This window comes from Psittacula echo (genome assembly GCF_963264785.1).
Source record: "Psittacula echo genome assembly, chromosome: 6".
Taxonomy (NCBI): domain Eukaryota; kingdom Metazoa; phylum Chordata; class Aves; order Psittaciformes; family Psittacidae; genus Psittacula; species Psittacula echo.
Window position 1 is genome coordinate 18,745,468 of NC_137743.1, and position 18,289 is coordinate 18,763,756.

General features: G+C 42.5%; 1 protein-coding gene across 1 annotated transcript; it reads left to right on the forward strand.

Moving 5' to 3' along the window:
• Positions 1–13,446: 13,446 nt before the first annotated feature.
• PPP1R3C (protein phosphatase 1 regulatory subunit 3C) lies at positions 13,447–16,039 on the forward strand (the record flags this gene model as incomplete). Its single annotated transcript, XM_080621345.1, has 2 exons — positions 13,447–13,460; positions 15,094–16,039. 2 exons carry the CDS (start codon positions 13,447–13,449, stop codon positions 16,037–16,039), a joined length of 960 nt encoding a protein of 319 aa, XP_080477471.1.
• Between the last annotated feature and the right edge of the window lie 2,250 nt (positions 16,040–18,289).

The following is an 18,289-nucleotide window of genomic DNA, read 5'->3' on the forward strand; positions in this document are numbered from 1 at the left end:
CACCAATATTAATCTGCAGGGAGTAGCAGATTTGCTTAGCTGTTCTGATGAACCACTTCAGCAGATGAAATAAATATTAAGCATCACTTCTTGAATCTATCCTGGGTTTTTTATGGTGTTTCTTTTCAGCACTGCAACAGATGGGTGTTGGTTATCACCATTCAAGCTGATTAAATTCTACTGGCACAGAAGTACAGAAACCCACGTATCCAAAGGGATCTTGTGCTCCATTAAGTAGTTGCAAACTATTGTGGCTGTGGAGATGATGCACAGTGGAAGTAGAATTGTCTCAAAGCTCAGAACACATCCCACTAAATGGCTTTCTAAGCATCTTGCTCCATCAAAAAAAGACTGGTAGTAGGAGTTTCAAGTGGGAGTTTCCACCCTTGTTATTACTTGCATTGTAGGGGTTACACACTGAGTGTGGTAACATTGTTCAGGGAAAGATCTTATAGAATCATAGAATAGTTAGGGTTGGAAAGGACCTTAAGATCATCTAGTTCCAATCCCCCTGCCATGGGCAGGGACACCCCACACTAAACCATGTCACCCAAGGCCTCATCCAACCTGGCCTTGAACACCACCAGGGATGGAGCATTCACAACCTCCCTGGGCAACCCATTCCAGTGCCTCACCACCCTAACAGTAAAGAATTTCTTCCTTAGATCCAATCTAAACTTCCCCTGTTTAAGTCTTAACCTGTTACCCCTTGTCCTATCACTACAGTCCCTGATGAAGAGTCCCTCCCCAGCATCCTTGTAGTCCCCTTCAGATACTGAAAGGCTGCTATGAGGTCTCCACACAGCCTTCTCTTCTCCAGGCTGAACAGCCCCAACTTTCTCAGCCTGTCTCCATACAGGAGGTGCTCCAGTCCCCTGATCATCCTCGTGGCCCTCCTCTGGACTTGTTCCAACAGTTCCATGTCTTTTTTATGTTGAGGACACCAGAACTGCACATAAGACTCCAAGTGAGGTCTCACGAGAGCAGAGTAGAGGGGAAGGATCACCTCCTTCGACCTGCTGGTCATGCTCCTTTTGATGCAGCCCAGGATACAGTTGGCTTTCTGGGCCAAGTATAATTATACTGAGGAGTATAATTATTCTTTCAAATCCATATGGATAAAGAAAGGAAATGATTCTAAGAACAGAGGACCTCAAAGACCCACAAAGCAGGAGGAATATCTCTGTTGACTTAGCTGAGAACCTATCATTAGAAACGTCAGCCAGAGAATCATGGCAGGGACTTTCTTTATTGATGTGATAACAAGTTATTCATCACTCCTCACTAGTTAGATGTGCTTACTCTGAAGTAGGTCTCTTCTTCCTTTTTTTTTTTTTTCCGAAAATCTGCTGTTTCATTAGGCACAGTTTTCTTTAATCAACATTGCATCCAGCTCTGATAAGTTCATAGAGTTTAAATAACATAGAGATTAATGCCTTTTGATAAAAATGATAGAAAGAAGATTTTGCTAATCCTGCCTTGGACAGAATGACCTTGACCTGCAACAGGGAGTGATTTGCCTTCATTTTTGTATATGGTTTTAGTAAAAAAACGAGGGCACAAACATGAATTTGGAATGTAATTTACAAAAGCTGTAGTGTGCTATAGACTATATTATGCATTTTTGAAGTTCTATATGCCATTTAAAAACACAGAGAACAAAACTAATGCTGTATTACCTGTAAAGATTACAGAAAGGGATGCTAAAAGTAAGGCATACTAGAAGAGACATTACATACCAATAAGTCTAAGGCTGATCAAGACCTTCTGATTTAGAACAAGAGCAATGACAGAAAACATGATCATGCTGCTATGCACAGCATCTTTTTATAGAAATTAGTCAAGAATACGTTTAGACTTGTGAAGCTTTCGGATGTAGCATGTGAATCAGCGATCTTGGGTTTTGGATGAACAGATAATGAATCATCACTTCTCTTCCTCTGTCTGTACGTACGTTGTGTTACATAAAGGGGCCAGGTACACTATTTTATTTTCTGGTATTATACCTGCAGGGAATTCATAATTTGATTTTGAAGCCAGCAGCCCTAATAAATAAGGTGTCATTTCTGAAACAGAGACATTCCATTGACCAACACCTCATCCCGCTTTCAACATTGCTGTGCTGTGACTAGCAGAGAAGTTGCTCCTTAAATACCTTCTTTTTGGGATATTCACAGTATCACAGTATGCTAGAGATTGCAAGGGACCTCAAAAGATCATCTAGTCCAATCCCCCTGCCGGAGCAGGACTGCATGAATTATGAATATGATTATTATCTGAAGAAGCCAAATGTGTAATGCATGATGGCAGTAATAAAATGCGTGCATCATTTCTATGCTACCATTTTTATACAGAGCTAGAATTAAATTTTCCTCATGCTCAATGTCCTTATGACTACCCTGAGAAAAAAGCTACAAATGGAGCAACTTTCTTTCCCTTGAGGGATGGAGAGTTTAAAAAAGTTAACATTCTGGTTTGGATGGAAACAGATTTATTAAGCTTTGTTTTGTAAACTATTTACTTCCTTCCATTCCTTCTCATGTTCCCAAAGGACAGAATTGCAACTTCCTCTCCCAGAGCCATTTGATATAGCTAGGCACTCACCGGCTCAGGAGATAGCTTGCTTCTGCCCTATCAGAGGCTGCAAACTACCTTTGCTGGAATCCACCTCTCTCAGCCTTCCCTGTTAAGAGCTATGCAGCTTTGCATATATAGATAAACTGCAGAAAACCACGCAGGCTCAGGAACTTAAGGATGGGTTTTCCCTAACCCATCAGAAGGACATGAATGCCATGCCACCCATGCTGTATGTTATTTTGTGTCCCATCTCATTCTCTGGGAAAGGATCCCTGGTAGAACGAAAGACAGAGAAGTTTGGGTTTGTTTATTTTTGTTTGGTTAATGCTTGGGGTTTTTTTAAACCCTTATGTTTTCGAGAAGCACTCTGATGAATATTTATCCCTCTGATTCTCCTGAATGTTCCAATTTTGTAACAAAAATTTCTAACTACACCTTGTTAAGACGAGCTTTTTTCTTTTTATTAGTTCAGGAAGAAAACCAAATTTCCTTTTCCTCTCCAACACACTCTCCTTCAAAGAAAAGTCCTTAAATAATTTCTCATACCTTTAAATAGTACATTTTCACTAGTAAATTTGTCACTGATGTGAGATCTATGCCTTTGCAGTAGAGTGCAAGTGAGATGAAGTTAGTGCATGGGCTGTGTTTTACCCAATGAACAAAGTCCATCCAGTTGTCTGGTTAACACAAAGTGGCCAAAAAGAACTGGCCAGGAAGGATATGTGTGGGTTAGATTAGCATTTGAGCAACCTTAGGTGGTTTGAAGCAAATTTTTGTTGGTGTGGTGTAGAAACAGTGTGGTGAAAGAGCAGCTGTGATTTTTTTGCATTAGCTGCCCTTTTAATGGCCTTCAGAAAGAAAAACAGAAAAGCTGCCAGCCTGAATGCTTAAGCGAGATGAGGTAAAGTAGTAGTGAAAATCTTAGTGGATTTTGCTAAGCTAACAGGGCAATAAGCCTTTGGTAATACATTAGGGGAGATAAAGTGGAAGTGTGGTGAACCAGTTTAGTAGACTTGGAGCCAGAAGGGATGAGAATGTGAAATGGAAATTGACAGCATGAGAAGTCACACAACCAAAATTGATTAGAATAAGTGATAGGAAGATGGAAGCAGCAACATGTGTGGAAATAGAGATGTGGAAGATATTAAGATGTGGTGTTAGAGCAAAAATCTCCAAAGAGGTGTGAAGTTTGCCTATCCATGACAGCAAGCAAAGTAATTAGTTTGTATATCAGCATTCTGAGGAAAACTTTTTTTCAGTTTTACACATAAGTGTGAGCATCTGTCATTTGGAAATGGAGACAGATGTTAAAAAAGTTTTGAAGGCCTGAGGGAAAGATTGCAATAGTCTGTTTACAGAAGTGCAATATCCATTCCATAGATGACTGAAATCATGTATGACAGAATGATTTCCAGAACTGCCAGATTTGGAACAATGAGTGATAAAAAGAGAATCCCCAGTCTACAAATAAAATGTAATTTATTTTATGCCAAAATAGCAGTGTCCAGTTTTGGGTCCCTCAATAAGAAAGCTTCATGGACTAACTGGGGTGAAAGCAGTGGTGAGTCATCAAGATGTTTAGGGGACTGAAAGATTCTCAAGGTGAGGCTGAGGGAGCTGAGCTTGCTTAACTTGCAGCAGAAAAGGCTAAGTAACAGTGGGTCAGAGTGCAGTCTCCCACTGCTGAAAGCGGGAGCAAAGATAGAGCCAGGTTTTCCCCAAATATGTACAGCAAAAGAGGCAGTTGTCGCAAGCTGCAGCAAAGGAATTCCAGATAGATAAATGGAGGTCCCTTCCAATCTCTAACATACTGTGATACTGTGATACTGTGTGACACAGGTTGCCTAGAGAAGCTGTGGACTGTCTGTCCTTGGAGGTATTAAAAGCTCAGCTGGACAAGCAACCTGAGCAGCCAGATCTAACTTTGAAGTTAGTCCTGTTTTGAGGAGGAGACTGGATCAGATGACCTCAAAAGGCCCCTTGCAACCTCTGTTATTCTATGAGTAATTCTCCAGAGAACCATGCAAGACTTTTCTCACTGATTAAACCCATTTTAAAGATTGCAGACTTACTGTGAGCATTATTGCATATATGAAGCAAGCACATTTTGACAGTAAACTCTCTGTGTTCTGGGAAGCAGCATCCAAGAATAACCCAAGGAAACCAATTTATTGCAAATATGTTATTTAGGCCACAGATCTTTCTACACTCAGGGCCCAAACTACTTAGCCTCCCATTATTGGGTGAAACAAGACTGAGGCTGTTACAGTACTTGGATTTAACAGCTTTATTCCTTCCAGCAAATCTAAAAATGAAATTAATCTCTCCATGAAATCTGATCCCTGTGAAACTGGGGAATATATACACACACACACACACATACATGCTGTGCATCCAGAAAGGATAACTAGGTCAGATCCTAGGAAACTGGTTTTATGACTGAAGTGATTAGAAATTAGACTAAATATGAACAAGAAAATGTTCATTCATTTCTTAGACCTATGCCATAGGGAAGCTTATTCCCTCCACACAGCAAATCCAAGAAAAACTTGGAACAGAATTTCACTGTACTGATATCCAAGCCCTTTCTTCCCTTGTGATACACAAGACAAAAAGAACCTTGCAAGAAAACCTAAAATACAGGAATAGATCTTGTCTCTTGGGTGACAGAGCAAGAAAAGGAGCATTATCCAGACCCTTTAAAAGTTTCTAAACACTCTGGATGAATGTATTTTGGAGATGTTAGCTGGGCTGCTGTCAGATAGAGCAATGCTCATTCAGGACAACGGTTTTCATTCAACATAAGTGTTATGGGAATGATGATTGAAAAATCATGTGGCTCCTGCAAGGCTGTAAAGAATCATTCACATGTGGACAAAGAAATCACATTTTTGTTTGAAAGATTGCAAAGAACGAGAATACTTCCCACATAGCTGATGGAAGAGTCTTCAACCAACATTTGCTTTGTCACACAGGGCTAAACATAAACCCAAATGCACAGAGCATCCTTTCACTTACTGTTTCCTTTGGAAAAGACTCAGAAGAGGTAATTCCTCCACCTGCACCTAGGAAAAAGAATAGAGAATAAACACTGATTATCTATACACAGAAACATGGTTTATATTTATGAAATGTTTGGCCACAGAATCTCAAAGTTCAACCTTCTTGTGTGAGTGGTTGAGAAAAAAAAAAAAAACCACAAAAAAGAAACCAACCTTAAAAAAAGATAAAAGAAATGTAGTTTCAAAGAAATTTTGTATCTCTTTGAAACATTTAGGAGGGTCTTTGCACTCTCAAAAACTGGTCTGTATTCATAAGCCAGATTTATACTCATGTATAAAATACATACTCATATATAAAATACATGTATGTACTCTCTTATTAATACATTCTGTACTCTCTTATTAATCCTTCATTGGAAGTTCATATTATTCTGAGAATGAATACTTACATTCATGTTCTTCCTTCTTTTAGTTTTTCCTTCCCTTTTTACTCTAAGTAGCAACAATTTAGAAGTAACATGGCATTGTCTTTATTTCATCTGTTGCTTACTACATACAACCAAAGTAACTATACTTTAAAAGGCTTAATTTGCATAAAAACTGTTAAAGGGAATCTTGCTCAAAATATCATGAATTTAATATAATCACATTACACAAAACATTTGAGCAGCCTGACATACATTTTCTTGCTTTTTCTGTGTCAGTTGTTTCAGAAAGCAATGCACTTCTCTTGCGCTATACATTTCCAAAGTGATGACTCAACTACCGTTCGCTTATCTATCATTAATCAGTCTTAATAAGATTAGACATTTTACATCAATTTCTAGCTTCTAATTTAGTCAAAAAGTTTCCATTTCTAGGAATTTAAATGCCTTAAATTTAAATGCCTTTGAATTTAACCTTGCAAAGTTCTGAGACTCAGTGACTAGCAAGAACTTTTGATAGGCACAGTTAGAATTAAACTTGGCTAGGGATGTTAAGGATAACAGGAAGAGATTCTATAGGTATGTAGTGAATAAAAGACAGACTAGAGACAACGTAGGCCCCCTCCGGAAGCTATCAAGAGAACTGGCTACCCTGGATTTGGAGAAGGCTGAGGTTTTAATGACTTGTTTGTCTCGGTCTTCACTGGCAAAGTCTCTGACCGCACCACCCAAGTCTTGGAAGGCGAACGCAGGGACTGTGGACTGTGAGAATGAAGACCCTGGGCCCACTGTAGGAGAGGATCTGGTTCGAGACCATTTTAAGAACCTAAATGTACACAAGTCCATGGGACCTGATGAAATCCATCCACGGGTCCTGAAGGAGCTGCCAAATGAAGTTGCTAAGCCACTGGCCATCATATTTGAAAAATCATGGCAGTCAGGTGAAGTTCCCGATGACTGGAAAAAGAGAAATATAACACCCATTTTCAAGAAGGGGAAAATGGATGACCCAGGGAATTACAGACCAGTCAGTCTCACCTCTGTGCCTGGCAAAATCTTGGAGCAGATTCTCCTGGAAGGCATGCTAAGGCACATGAAAAACAAGGAGGTGCTTGGTGACAGCCAGCATGGCTTCACTAAGGGGAAATCCTGCCTGACCAATTTGGTGGCCTTCTATGATGGGGCTATGGAACTGATGGACAGGGGCAGAGCAGTTGACGTCATCTACCTGGACTTGTGCAAAGCATTCGACACTGTCCCACACGACATCCTTGTCTCTAAATTGGAGAGACATCAATTTGATAGACGGACCACTTGGGTGGATAAAGAACTAGCTGGATGGCCGCACGCAAAGAGTTGTAGTCAATGCCTCAACATCCATCTGGAGACCAGTAACGAGTGGTGTCCCTCAGGGATCAGTGTTGGGACCGGTCTTGTTCAACATCTTTGTCGCTGACATGGACAGTGGGATTGAGTGCACCCTCAGCAAGTTTGCCGATGACACCAAGCTGTGTGGTTCAGCTGATACACTGGAGGGAAGGGATGCCATCCAGAGGGACCTCGACACGCTTGTGAGGTGGGCTGATGCCAACCTGATGAAGTTTAACCACGCCAAGTGCAAAGTCCTGCACCTGGGTCGGAGCAATCCCAGGCACGGCTACAGGTTGGGCAAAGAAGAGATTCAGAGCAGCCCTGTGGAGAAGGACTTGGGGGTGTTGGTCGATGAGAAAATGAACATGAGCCGGCTGCAGTGTGCGCTTGCAGCCCAGAAAGCCAACCGTATCCTGGGCTGCATTAAAAGGAGTGTGACCAGCAGGTCGAAGGAGGTGATCCTGCCCCTCCACTCTGCTCTCGTGCGACCTCACTTGGAGTATTGTGTGCAGTTCTGGTGTCCTCAACATAAAAAAGACATGGAACTGTTGGAACAAGTGCAGAGGAGGGCCACGAGGATGATCAGGGGACTGGAGCACCTCCCGTATGGAGATAGGCTGAGAAAGTTGGGGCTGTTCAACCTGGAGAAGAGAAGGCTGCATGGAGACCTCATAGCAGCCTTCCAGTATCTGAAGGGGGGCTGTAGGGATGCTGGGGAGGGACTATTCATCAGGGACTGTAGTGATAGGACAAGGGGTAATGGATTAAAACTTAAACAGGGGAAGTTTAGATTGGATGTAAGGAAGAAATTCTTTACTGAGAGGGTGGTGAGGCACTGGAATGGGTTGCCCAGGGAGGTTGTGAATGAATCTGTGGCAGTGTTCAAGGCCAGGTTGGCCAGATCCTTGGGTGACATGGTTTAGTGTGAGGTGTCCCTGCCCACGGCAGAGGGGTTGGAACTGGATGATCTTAAGGTCCTTTCCAACCCTAACTATTCTATGATTCTACTCTATGATTCTATGACATCGACTTAAAAAGAACCAGACTTCTAGCCCCTGCCAGTGCTTGAAGAGTTAGGCCTACATTGTATCTTGGTGAGACTGATTATCGTTGTAACTGCTGTAAGAGAGCATAAACCCCATCCATCTCTGCATAATTTCTTGGTGAGTTTGGCTGCGGCCCCCTTGCCCCATTCGCTAGGGTGTGGGTCCATTCTGGTGGGCAGATCTGTGAAAAGGCATGATTTCTGCAAGCAGGAAATGGATATACTCTCCAGTCCAAGTCGGAGTTTTCTAATATTGTCTAATAATGCAGTATCTGGAAAAGTTAAACATTTCTGAAAAAATACTATTCCCATTCCGAACTTTATGTAATTTTGTCTTTTTTTAAATCTTTCTTTGTTTTTTTTTTTAACCTTTAACTTTCTTTGATAATTTAAAGTTTATTCCAAAGGCAGCATATTCCAAACAAGCATGATTTAGCAGCAATTTTATCCTAAATGATACCCACAAAAAATGCTCTTGGAGTCTCCCAAAGCATAACAGTATCATGAGATAAAAAGGAGTTTTGTGGGCATTGGAATATTCTTTTCCAGACTTTCTCTGATATGTCTGTTAAGAAGTATTTGCAAGTTACTGATGTCCTCTTGGTGAGGGGATCCTAAAGGCAGGAGCATGTTAAGTGTGGTTGAACCATGAGGAATGGGGTAATAAAAATTCTGAAAATATCAAAAACTTATTTATTCCTCATATGGACTGTGCCAGTACCAAAGAAATCCGTAAAACAACAACGGAGTTTCCCAGGACAAGTTCCCTCAGATTATATTTGTAACCGTTAGGAATATTCAAAATTCACCAAAGCTCTGAGAATCAGATGAAGAAAATAACCTTCTATGAAGACTATATAAGACTTCTCACTGTATTTCATCAGATAAATCACCAATTTTAAATTTTCAAAGGCTCACAGGCTCAACTCAGTTTGTACTTTACTAGCCTTGCTACGTACCTGAATAATGACTATTTACATCACAGTCACACTGATAGAAACCTGCTGCTCAACTTCAGAGGTAATACATGTTTACGAAGATTAGTCTTAGTAGCAGAGAGCAAATACTGAACAGAAGAGCTCACTTCAAGAAGAGGAAGAAGAAAAGGCTGTTGTAAATCTCGTGTGAGAGCACTGTCCCCTGACCTAATGGACCACGACTATTATCACAGATATTATTTCATTAATGCTGTGCTTCACTCACAGGTGTTGAGTGATGCTGCAGGAACCAAATATGTGCAACCCAAAAGAAGGCAAATGTTCTCTGTTTTCTAGTTACCCCAGTATTTTGCCTTTGGCACAGCAATTTATTTTAGTCTCAAGCCCAAAACAAAGTTAAAACCTTCCCTGTTAAGTTGCATACTATAACTCCCTTGAGCTATCATTGCTCTCCTACCGTGCAAACAGCAATGATTTTTAAAGGGATGCATTACTATGCGAGTGAAATAGAGACTTAATTTTTTTTCTCTCTGGACTTTTTTTCCTATTAATATGGTCATGATTTAACTTTGCTCTGAGGAAATGCTTATCTTTGCTTCAAAATGATTCAATTGAATGCCAAAGGCTGTTCAACTCTTTCTCATTCCTCAACTGCAACATACTTCTTCTCTTTCCTCCTGGAGCTGTGCGGAGAGAAGCTCAACGACCTGAAAGTAATAAATTCAGAGTAAACCACAAAAACCTTGATTAATTACTCAATTTCAAAACATGTAGTGAAAAGAGCAGCTCTTTCATTCTACTCTGCCATAAAAATGACCAGAGCCAAAAAACAAATGACCAAAGCAGCCGAATGCTACCCGATAGCTGACAGAAACACACAGTCACCCATTATCTGCTCTCAGAGATGCTGATTGAAAAGCATTGGTTAATTCAAACAGGTGAAGAACAGTGAGACCTGGAGGGCTGGCTGCATATAAAAGCATTCACTGTGGATCTAATTCCATATATTTGTTTTTGAACAGAACAGTGCAAACTCAATTGCCTGCTTGTCACCAAGCAGGCTCTGTGAACTCCTTGCAAAGTGAGCCTGTGCCTCACATCGCCTCCAGATCATCTAGGCTGTAACTATTTTTTGAAAACATAAAGTTTACTGAAACTATGGTTACTATGCTAAAACTGTATTTACTATAACTAACTTGTTGCGATTAGCTTCTTACAATTAAAGTACAATGTTTTCAGAAAAAGACAAAGAACTAGTCTAGGTGGTCAATTTGGGTTTCCTTGTTACAGAAGCAGCTAGAGGTACAACTGCCTTCATGGAGCTTGATTTTATAATCAGCCCTGCGTCTTCAGGGAATATATTTCTGCCATTGCTTCTATGTGCACCTACAAATGTCAGGAAAGCTGATATGCCACAAAGTGCTGTCAAATGCACAGTAAGACAATGATTTATTTTTTTTTCCTCCAGTGCTCCCATTTTAGCAGCCCTATTTGAAAGGTAAGACAGACAGATCTACCTTTTAAGCTGCCAATGACACGAGAGCTGCTGAACCAAAGTAACTGGAAACCTGAGTCCTCTATAAAAAGCGCAACTAGGGAACCATCACTTACAGAGCAAACTGGGGTACTACCTGAGATAACCCTGTCGGTTTGCCTCAACGTGGAGACATCTCCTTGGATGAGGAAAGAGCTATCCTGGCTCACCATAATGCTCTCTGCTTGTATTGGCAACCGGAAGCTGGGACACCAGTCCATGGCCATGATCGTGCTCCAGGTTTAACAAGCAGGCACGAAGCTGCTGTATCCAGTCCATATTTACTGAGTTGGGCAATGATCTGCCCATGAAAGGCTCTGTACCTTACTACTGATTTGTTGTGGTTTGTTTTTTTTTTTTTTTTCTAAGCATATCACCTTAAATAATCTTTCATGATGTTTCCCAAGTCAGGCAAAACAGATTTTTTAACACAAGAAGAATAAAATGTTTCATAGCAGTAAACAGTGCCATGAACTACTACATGGTAGCAGAAATACACGTAGCAAAGCCTTGAGGTGACTCCTTTTGTGCAGGCTTCAAGCATGGAATAAAATAATATCCCAGGTCTTAGTTAATGCCTGCACATAGGTAGTGTGATACAGCAGCCCCAGCTGCTGCACATGCTCCCCAATAATGCAGCAGCCTAGCTAAGTGACGACGAGAGGGAAGCAGAATGGACAAAGATTCAAGTATCAGAGGCTCAAAAACATTTCCAGAGTTATTCACTCATCTTTTATAATGAGTAAATAGAGATTTGTTAAGTGCCAGTCATGTGCCCAGTACTTCCTTATGCCTGTAGGGAATGTTGGGCCCTGCTTACTGCTGCCATGCAAGTGGCTGCAGTTGAAAGTTATTTGTAGCTCTTCCTAAAGAGAAATAAACCCTTTGCAACTAGCAAGGCTTCCAGAGCACAGGTACTGTTTTCTAGCTCTTTCCCTAGGCAAACTGTGAGAAAATATTATCTACCTTTGAGAGGAGGCTGGCAGTCACCAAGAGATAAGAAAGATGGAGAAGGGAAAGGAGAGGAAGAGGATGTGAGCAGTAGGGATGTGACTTGAGAAGCGGAGGACCGGGGAAGGTCGTCCTGAATAACTGGCGCCAGGAAGCAGAACAGTACTTTCCAAAACCTTGTCTGCATTGGCAGCTAGTGCTTCAGGCTGCATCTGCATGACAGTGTCACGTACTGGCACGAAAGGCAGGAACTGAAGTCACCAAGAGACTGAGTTAAGAAACTGGAGCCTTACTGTCCTATAAATACTCTCATTATATGTACAGAGCCAGCTTCCAGATCCAGGTGCCATGCATCACTCAGCAGAACTCTTCTCTCTCTATCCCTGTCATGACTGATTTTTCTCTCTACCTCTGTGTAGCTTGAATCCAAAATGGAGGTGTCCTCACCACCACCCGCCATGGTCACTTGCTCATGCAGTATCTGCTAATAAACTCTCATATAAAGCAGTGGAGCTTTTAATGGGCTTTTTTTTCTCACAAACCAAGAAGAGAAAAATAACGTGTGTGAGCCACAAAGACCGTGTGTGATCTGTTCGTCACTGTAAACCCCCTTTGCTTCACAGAGAGCACAGGGCTTTCAGCTTTTTCTTTGTGTATGGTCTCATCTACTGGTAAAAACTGTGTACTTAGAAAATCACAGTTCACAGACTCCATATCATTGAGTTATAGAATCATAGAATGGTTATGGTTGGAAAGAACCTCAAAGATCATCTAGTTCCAAGCCCCCTGCCATGGACAGGGACACCTCACTCTAGACCATATCACTCAAGGCCCTGTCCAACCCAGCCTTGACCACTTCCGGGCATGAGGCAGCCACAGCTTCTCTGGGCAACCTGTGCCCATGCCTCACCACCCTCACAGTAAAAAACTCCTTCCTTATGTCTAGCCTTTTTTGCCCTTGGGAAAGAGCAGATGGCCCAGCAAGGTGACAGTGAAACTGTCAATCCACAGAAGACCCAGAGAGCCAGTCAGCAGCCAGGACATAGTCTTTGAAGAGCAGTAACTCAAGGATGGACCTTCTCTGAGCAACTCACAGCTTGCACAAAACAGTATGTGCCGCCCGTAGGCGGTCCACCCCTCCAGCATCCGCAAGGGGCTTGTCAGCCTAGTGGATCCTGCACGTAGGACCTCCTGGGAGGCAGGATGCGAGCAGCAGCACGGCGTCGCTATTGCTAACGCTGCAGGCGCTGCGTCCTACTGACTTCTGTCCCCTTGCTCCAGAAGCAGGCAGTAGATAGGATGCAGGACCTACGGCAGGGCCTGTCGCATCCTCGGCCGGTGCACAGGTCACCAAGGGGAAGGAGAGGTAAAAGGACACCCCGGGTGTCCCTGCGGGGGGAGCGGCACGCGGCGCTCCGCAGCCAGGCCCGCCGCCTGGCCGGTCGGGACACGTGAACCGGCGGCAGCTACCGCCCCCCCCGGTGCGGGCCCGACCAGCGGCGGGGGCCGCCCCTTGGCCGCCCGCCGCGGGCAGGGCACATAAAGGAGGCGGCGCGGGTGAGCCGCGGAGCAGACTCGAGAGCAGCAGCGGCTGCGCGGCCCCATGCACTGCAGCAGGTAAGCGCCGCCTGCCCCGACTGCGCTCAGGTCTCCGCGTTATCCCGTACTTCTGCTCCGGTTTGTCTCTAGGTGCGCGCCCCCAGGCCCGCGGAAACTGCTCTGCTGTCCTCCCCTCCGCCCGGTTTACAGAGCCTGCAAAAGCGTCCTTGTACTTGTGTAGCCCCTGTCAGCACTGCTGAGCCCTGTGCATTCCGTGCTGGCAGTTCATTTGTGCCTCTCCTAGCAGCCTGCCTTTTCCAGGTTGTGCTGTTGGGGTTTGTTGGTTGGCTGGTTTGCTGTCGTTTTGCTAGGTTTTGTCTCTTTCTTCGGTACTGCAGAAGCTTAGGAGCAGTTGCCCTAGGACCTGGTCACAGTAATTAAGAGTATTGTTAAAGCCCTTGTGCTTTTCCTGTTAAATCAAAGCAAAATGTGGTTAATTTGATGCTGGTGCTCTCCTTGTCGTACTTATGGCAAATACTGCCACAGGAGAAAAAAAAAAAAAAAAAAAAAAAAAAAGCAAAGAGAAGAAGTAAGAGGCCAGTGCAGTTTCTGCCTTTTTTTGGCAGGGCTCTGGAATACCAGTGGGAACCCTGGGAAGGAGAAAGCCGTTTATTTAAGTGACGAAGCAAATGCTCTGCCTTCCCATGACTCAACAGAACTCTGCATTTCTAGCAAAGGCCACATCCTTCTCAGGAGTAATGTGCTGCAGTTGAAGCCCTTTTTTTCAAATAGTCAAGCTAACTGGCTTTGAATGGGCCATGCTCTTGCACAGTAGTTGTCATTTTCAACATCGAAGAGGTTGGGCTGTGAATAAATCTTTATAAATAAAGTTGTAGCATTCTCACTGAATACTTGCAGTAGGCTTTTGCCATAGGGTTTGGAGATTATAGAAAGATGTTTTTAAGCCAGTTCTTGAAGCATAATGAGGTGAAAAAATAGTGTGTGACTTCTGCCCTTTCTCCCCCCCCCCCCCCTCCTTTCACTCAGCAGTCAAAGTTGACAGTGCAGGAGCTTTGTTACCTAGACCTGGGTTTAAAGCTCATAGAAAAATACTTCCAAAGGTGCTTTAGCTTTTTATTAATCCAAATTAATCAAAACCCTGAGTGCCTAACAAACGCACTTACGGTTGTCCAGAGCCACAACATGATGGTTCTGCATCAAGGTACATAGTATCCCATTTGATGCTCTGATGGGATAGGTGGCTTGCTTAATATAGTGCTGTCTCTACTCAGCAGTGAAGCGACTGTTCCAGCTTGCTGGAACTTTTAAGACCTGTCATGGTCTCTAAAAGGGAAGCTGAAGTGGATGAGCACTTCTACTGCAACCGTTTTGCTTATTACTAGGATGTAATTTTCTGTGTTTTCAAGGAGATGTGTTTAATTAGCTATCACTAAAAGCTTTTTTAGACATTTGGAAAAAGCAAACAAGACTACATTTGAATTGAATGAGTTCAGCATTAGCAAGAAATGACAGAATAATGTCACCCTAGTTCCTTAGCTTGAACAGTCAATTTTAATTTAGGCTGCATTACTTAAAGCCATGCAAAGATGGGGTCATGAATAATTAAGACAGTTGATGGAGCAAATATGCATTCTTCAGAAGCTTCTTACCTGATGTAACAAATAATATCCTGTCTTTCTGCTCGTTTCAGAATGATACAGATCTTGGATCCAAGACCCTTGCCAAGTTCCATCATGCCTGTGGATGTGGCCATGAGAATTTGCTTAGCACATTCTCCACCGCTGAAGAGTTTTCTTGGCCCCCTTGAGGACTGCCAAAGAAACAACCTTGTGAACAGATTGAAACCCCTCAGACCATGTCTTCATGTGAAACGTGACTCTGAAACTCAGAAGAGCGACTGGAACCACTCAGTAGCCCGAGCCAAGAAGCGAGTTGTGTTTGCAGACTCAAAAGGGCTATCCCTGACAGCGATACACACCTTCTCCGAGGTCCAGGATCTCTCTGGATGGGATCTTCAGTTTGACCTCTTAGGCATTGAAAACATAAGGTCTGGCTTAAAGCTACATGAGGAAGAAAACTTGATTCTGGGTTTCCCTCGGCCCTCAGCTGACTACCTGGACTTCAGGAACCGCCTGCAGAAGAACTTGGTCTGCCTGGAGAACTGCACCCTGAAAGAGAAGGTGCTGTCAGGCACTGTAAAAGTAAAAAATGTGAGCTTCGAAAAAAAAGTTCAGGTTCGAATCACCTTCAATACATGGAAGGCCTACACAGACGTTGAGTGTGTGTACATGAACAATGTTTATGGTGATTCTGAAAATGATACCTTCTCATTTACCATTGACTTGCCTCCTGCCATTTCCTCTGAAGATAGGATAGAGTTTTGTATTTCTTACCAAAGTGGAGGTCATACCTTCTGGGACAATAATGAGGGTCAGAATTACAAGATTGTCCACGCAGAGTGGAAGCCTGATGGTGTTCAGATACCATCTGCCAATAAAGACTGTGAGGATCCTCAGCCTCCAAGGAGAGGACAAGAGAGAGTGCCTGATCAACTTGGTAGTCCAAGGCTGTCAAGGGGTCTCTTCCCCCAGTGGCAGAGCTTGGGTCAGTTTGAAAATTCATCACCATATTGGTGATCAATATTAGCAAGGAAGCATTTTTCCATTTGGCAACAGTGTCATCTGCTTCACATACTACATGACAAAAACCAGCTGGCAGGTTTTGTTGGATGGCTGAACAAATCAAATTCACTTGTCTGTGGGACATGTTAAAGCAAGTTATGCTACTGAAGTTCGTAGCCAAATCTTATCCTTGTTAAGGAAGGCAAACTAGGATACAACCAGTGCATATGTCACCTACTATAGAAATAGCATGTCCGTATCTTAAGTATATGCTGCTTTCTTACTGCTGTCGACTCTCCTAAGTCACTAGAAGAGGGACTTGTGATGAAGTATGGAAGGCGATGGTATCTTAGCAAGCTGTAGTAACTGCATGTGTTAGTATGTGTGTGTGCACACAGGGATGTTACATGAATGGAACATAATTAATTTTACACCTATTAGGTGTGCAGTAGAGATGGGGTGATGCTATCAGGATGGAGACTTGCTATGACTCTACGTGGCTGTAGCAGAGGCAGATAGGAATGCATGGCTAGGATCTGCGGCTTCAAAACAGATTAAGAAACTTTGGGAGAATAATGGGAAAGTGGGAAAAGAAGAGGTAGGATGTGGTGTATAACTTGGAGATGTGCAGTGTTCTAATTTGTACTTTTCAAAGCTGGTCTTCTAAATCCCAGAGGATATTCTATGAGATAAAAAAGAGGATATAAAATATGATTCAAAGTGAGTGTTGGAAGTGACTGCTGCTTTGGGAATACATCTCTGTCCTCCTTGGCTTTGTGAATAATAAATGTCTTGCATCTGAGAACAAATCTAACCTCAACTTCATCATCCTACTCATCAGGCAGATGGTTACCTTCTAATGTTAAAGAAAAACATGCCTTTTAAAATTTAAAAAACACCCTACATGCCAAAAATAGGGTCAGGTGACAAAAAGTGATTTGTAAACTTCCCAGTCTGTAGCAGCATTAGATGATTTGATTCATCACCTGATCTTACAGCATCTGATGGGTGAGTGTCCTGCTCTCATTTGCAAAGTCAGTGATGACTTTTCACAAGCGTGTAACATAGGCAGGGTCCTTCATATTGAAGACAATGAGTTAGCTGCACTTTGTGGAAGCTATTTTCTTTAAAAGGGTAGGGTTGCTACTAGTTTTTTTCTAGACTGAATATAGGCTTGCACATAAATAGAAAACTATTTTATTGTACCTCATTTTTTGAAGTTTCTTTTTTTAGACTTAAGTAAATGTATGTTTTATATCTGTACGCTTATAATTTAGCTTTCTGAAGTGTCAAACTGTAAAGGTGATGTATGTTTCATGCAAGACTTGTGTGAGAAATTGTCCAATACATACTCAGCAGGTGTGAATACTGGCACACATTTTAGCTGTACAGAAATGGTATTAACATCAAAATATAAATCACATTTTTGCCCATTGCTAAGTATAATATCTTGAGTCTGAAGGTACTCGCAGTGCAGCAAGATGATAAATATTAACATGAAACAAGCCTCCTCCACTAGTTGCACTTTTTCCCTACATAACCCTTGCTGTTATGTGAAAACTAGCCATTTTAAAAATAAATTGTATTTTGATACACCTGGTTGTTATGGTGTCAGCTAAGTCTATTTTGTCAACTTCTTTAAACAACTTCAGTTGTGATATAAGGCCCAACCAGTTCTTTGCCATGGTATGTTGCTATGGTATATCTCAGGTTGGCAGCTGATGTTATGCTGAAGATTAAGTCCAAGCTCTTCACTAAATGAGAGATCCTCAAAAGTATTCACCTCATGAGTAGTGTCATCTAAAAAAGCCAACTGTGTATCTCACCAGCTCTAACTGGAATATTATTGGCTTGACAAATTCTGTCTAGGGTCTTGCTGTGGACTGGGAATCTGGCAGGAGTCTGTCTGGCAGGAGCTATTGCACATGTGATGTTTTTATAGGTGCATCTACACAGCAGCACCTTGTGTTTACTGCCTTGTTTTCACCTGGTACTTGGCTCATTGTGTTTTGGGGCTGTTTGGGGCACTGGGAAGCTGGGTTTTCTCCTCCTACACCCAGGAACCCAGCTGAACCAAACAACTCCCTGCAAAATAGAGTGTCTATCTTTGAGCCAGCCACGTACCTTTGATGCTACAGCGTGGATCTACCCTTGCAGTTGCTTAGAATGGAGAAAATGGTACATTGGTTCCAAGGGCCTTAGTCTGCAGGTGGCAGAGGGTTTTGGTTAGACCCCTGCTCCTGACAATTTAGATCAGCACAGAGC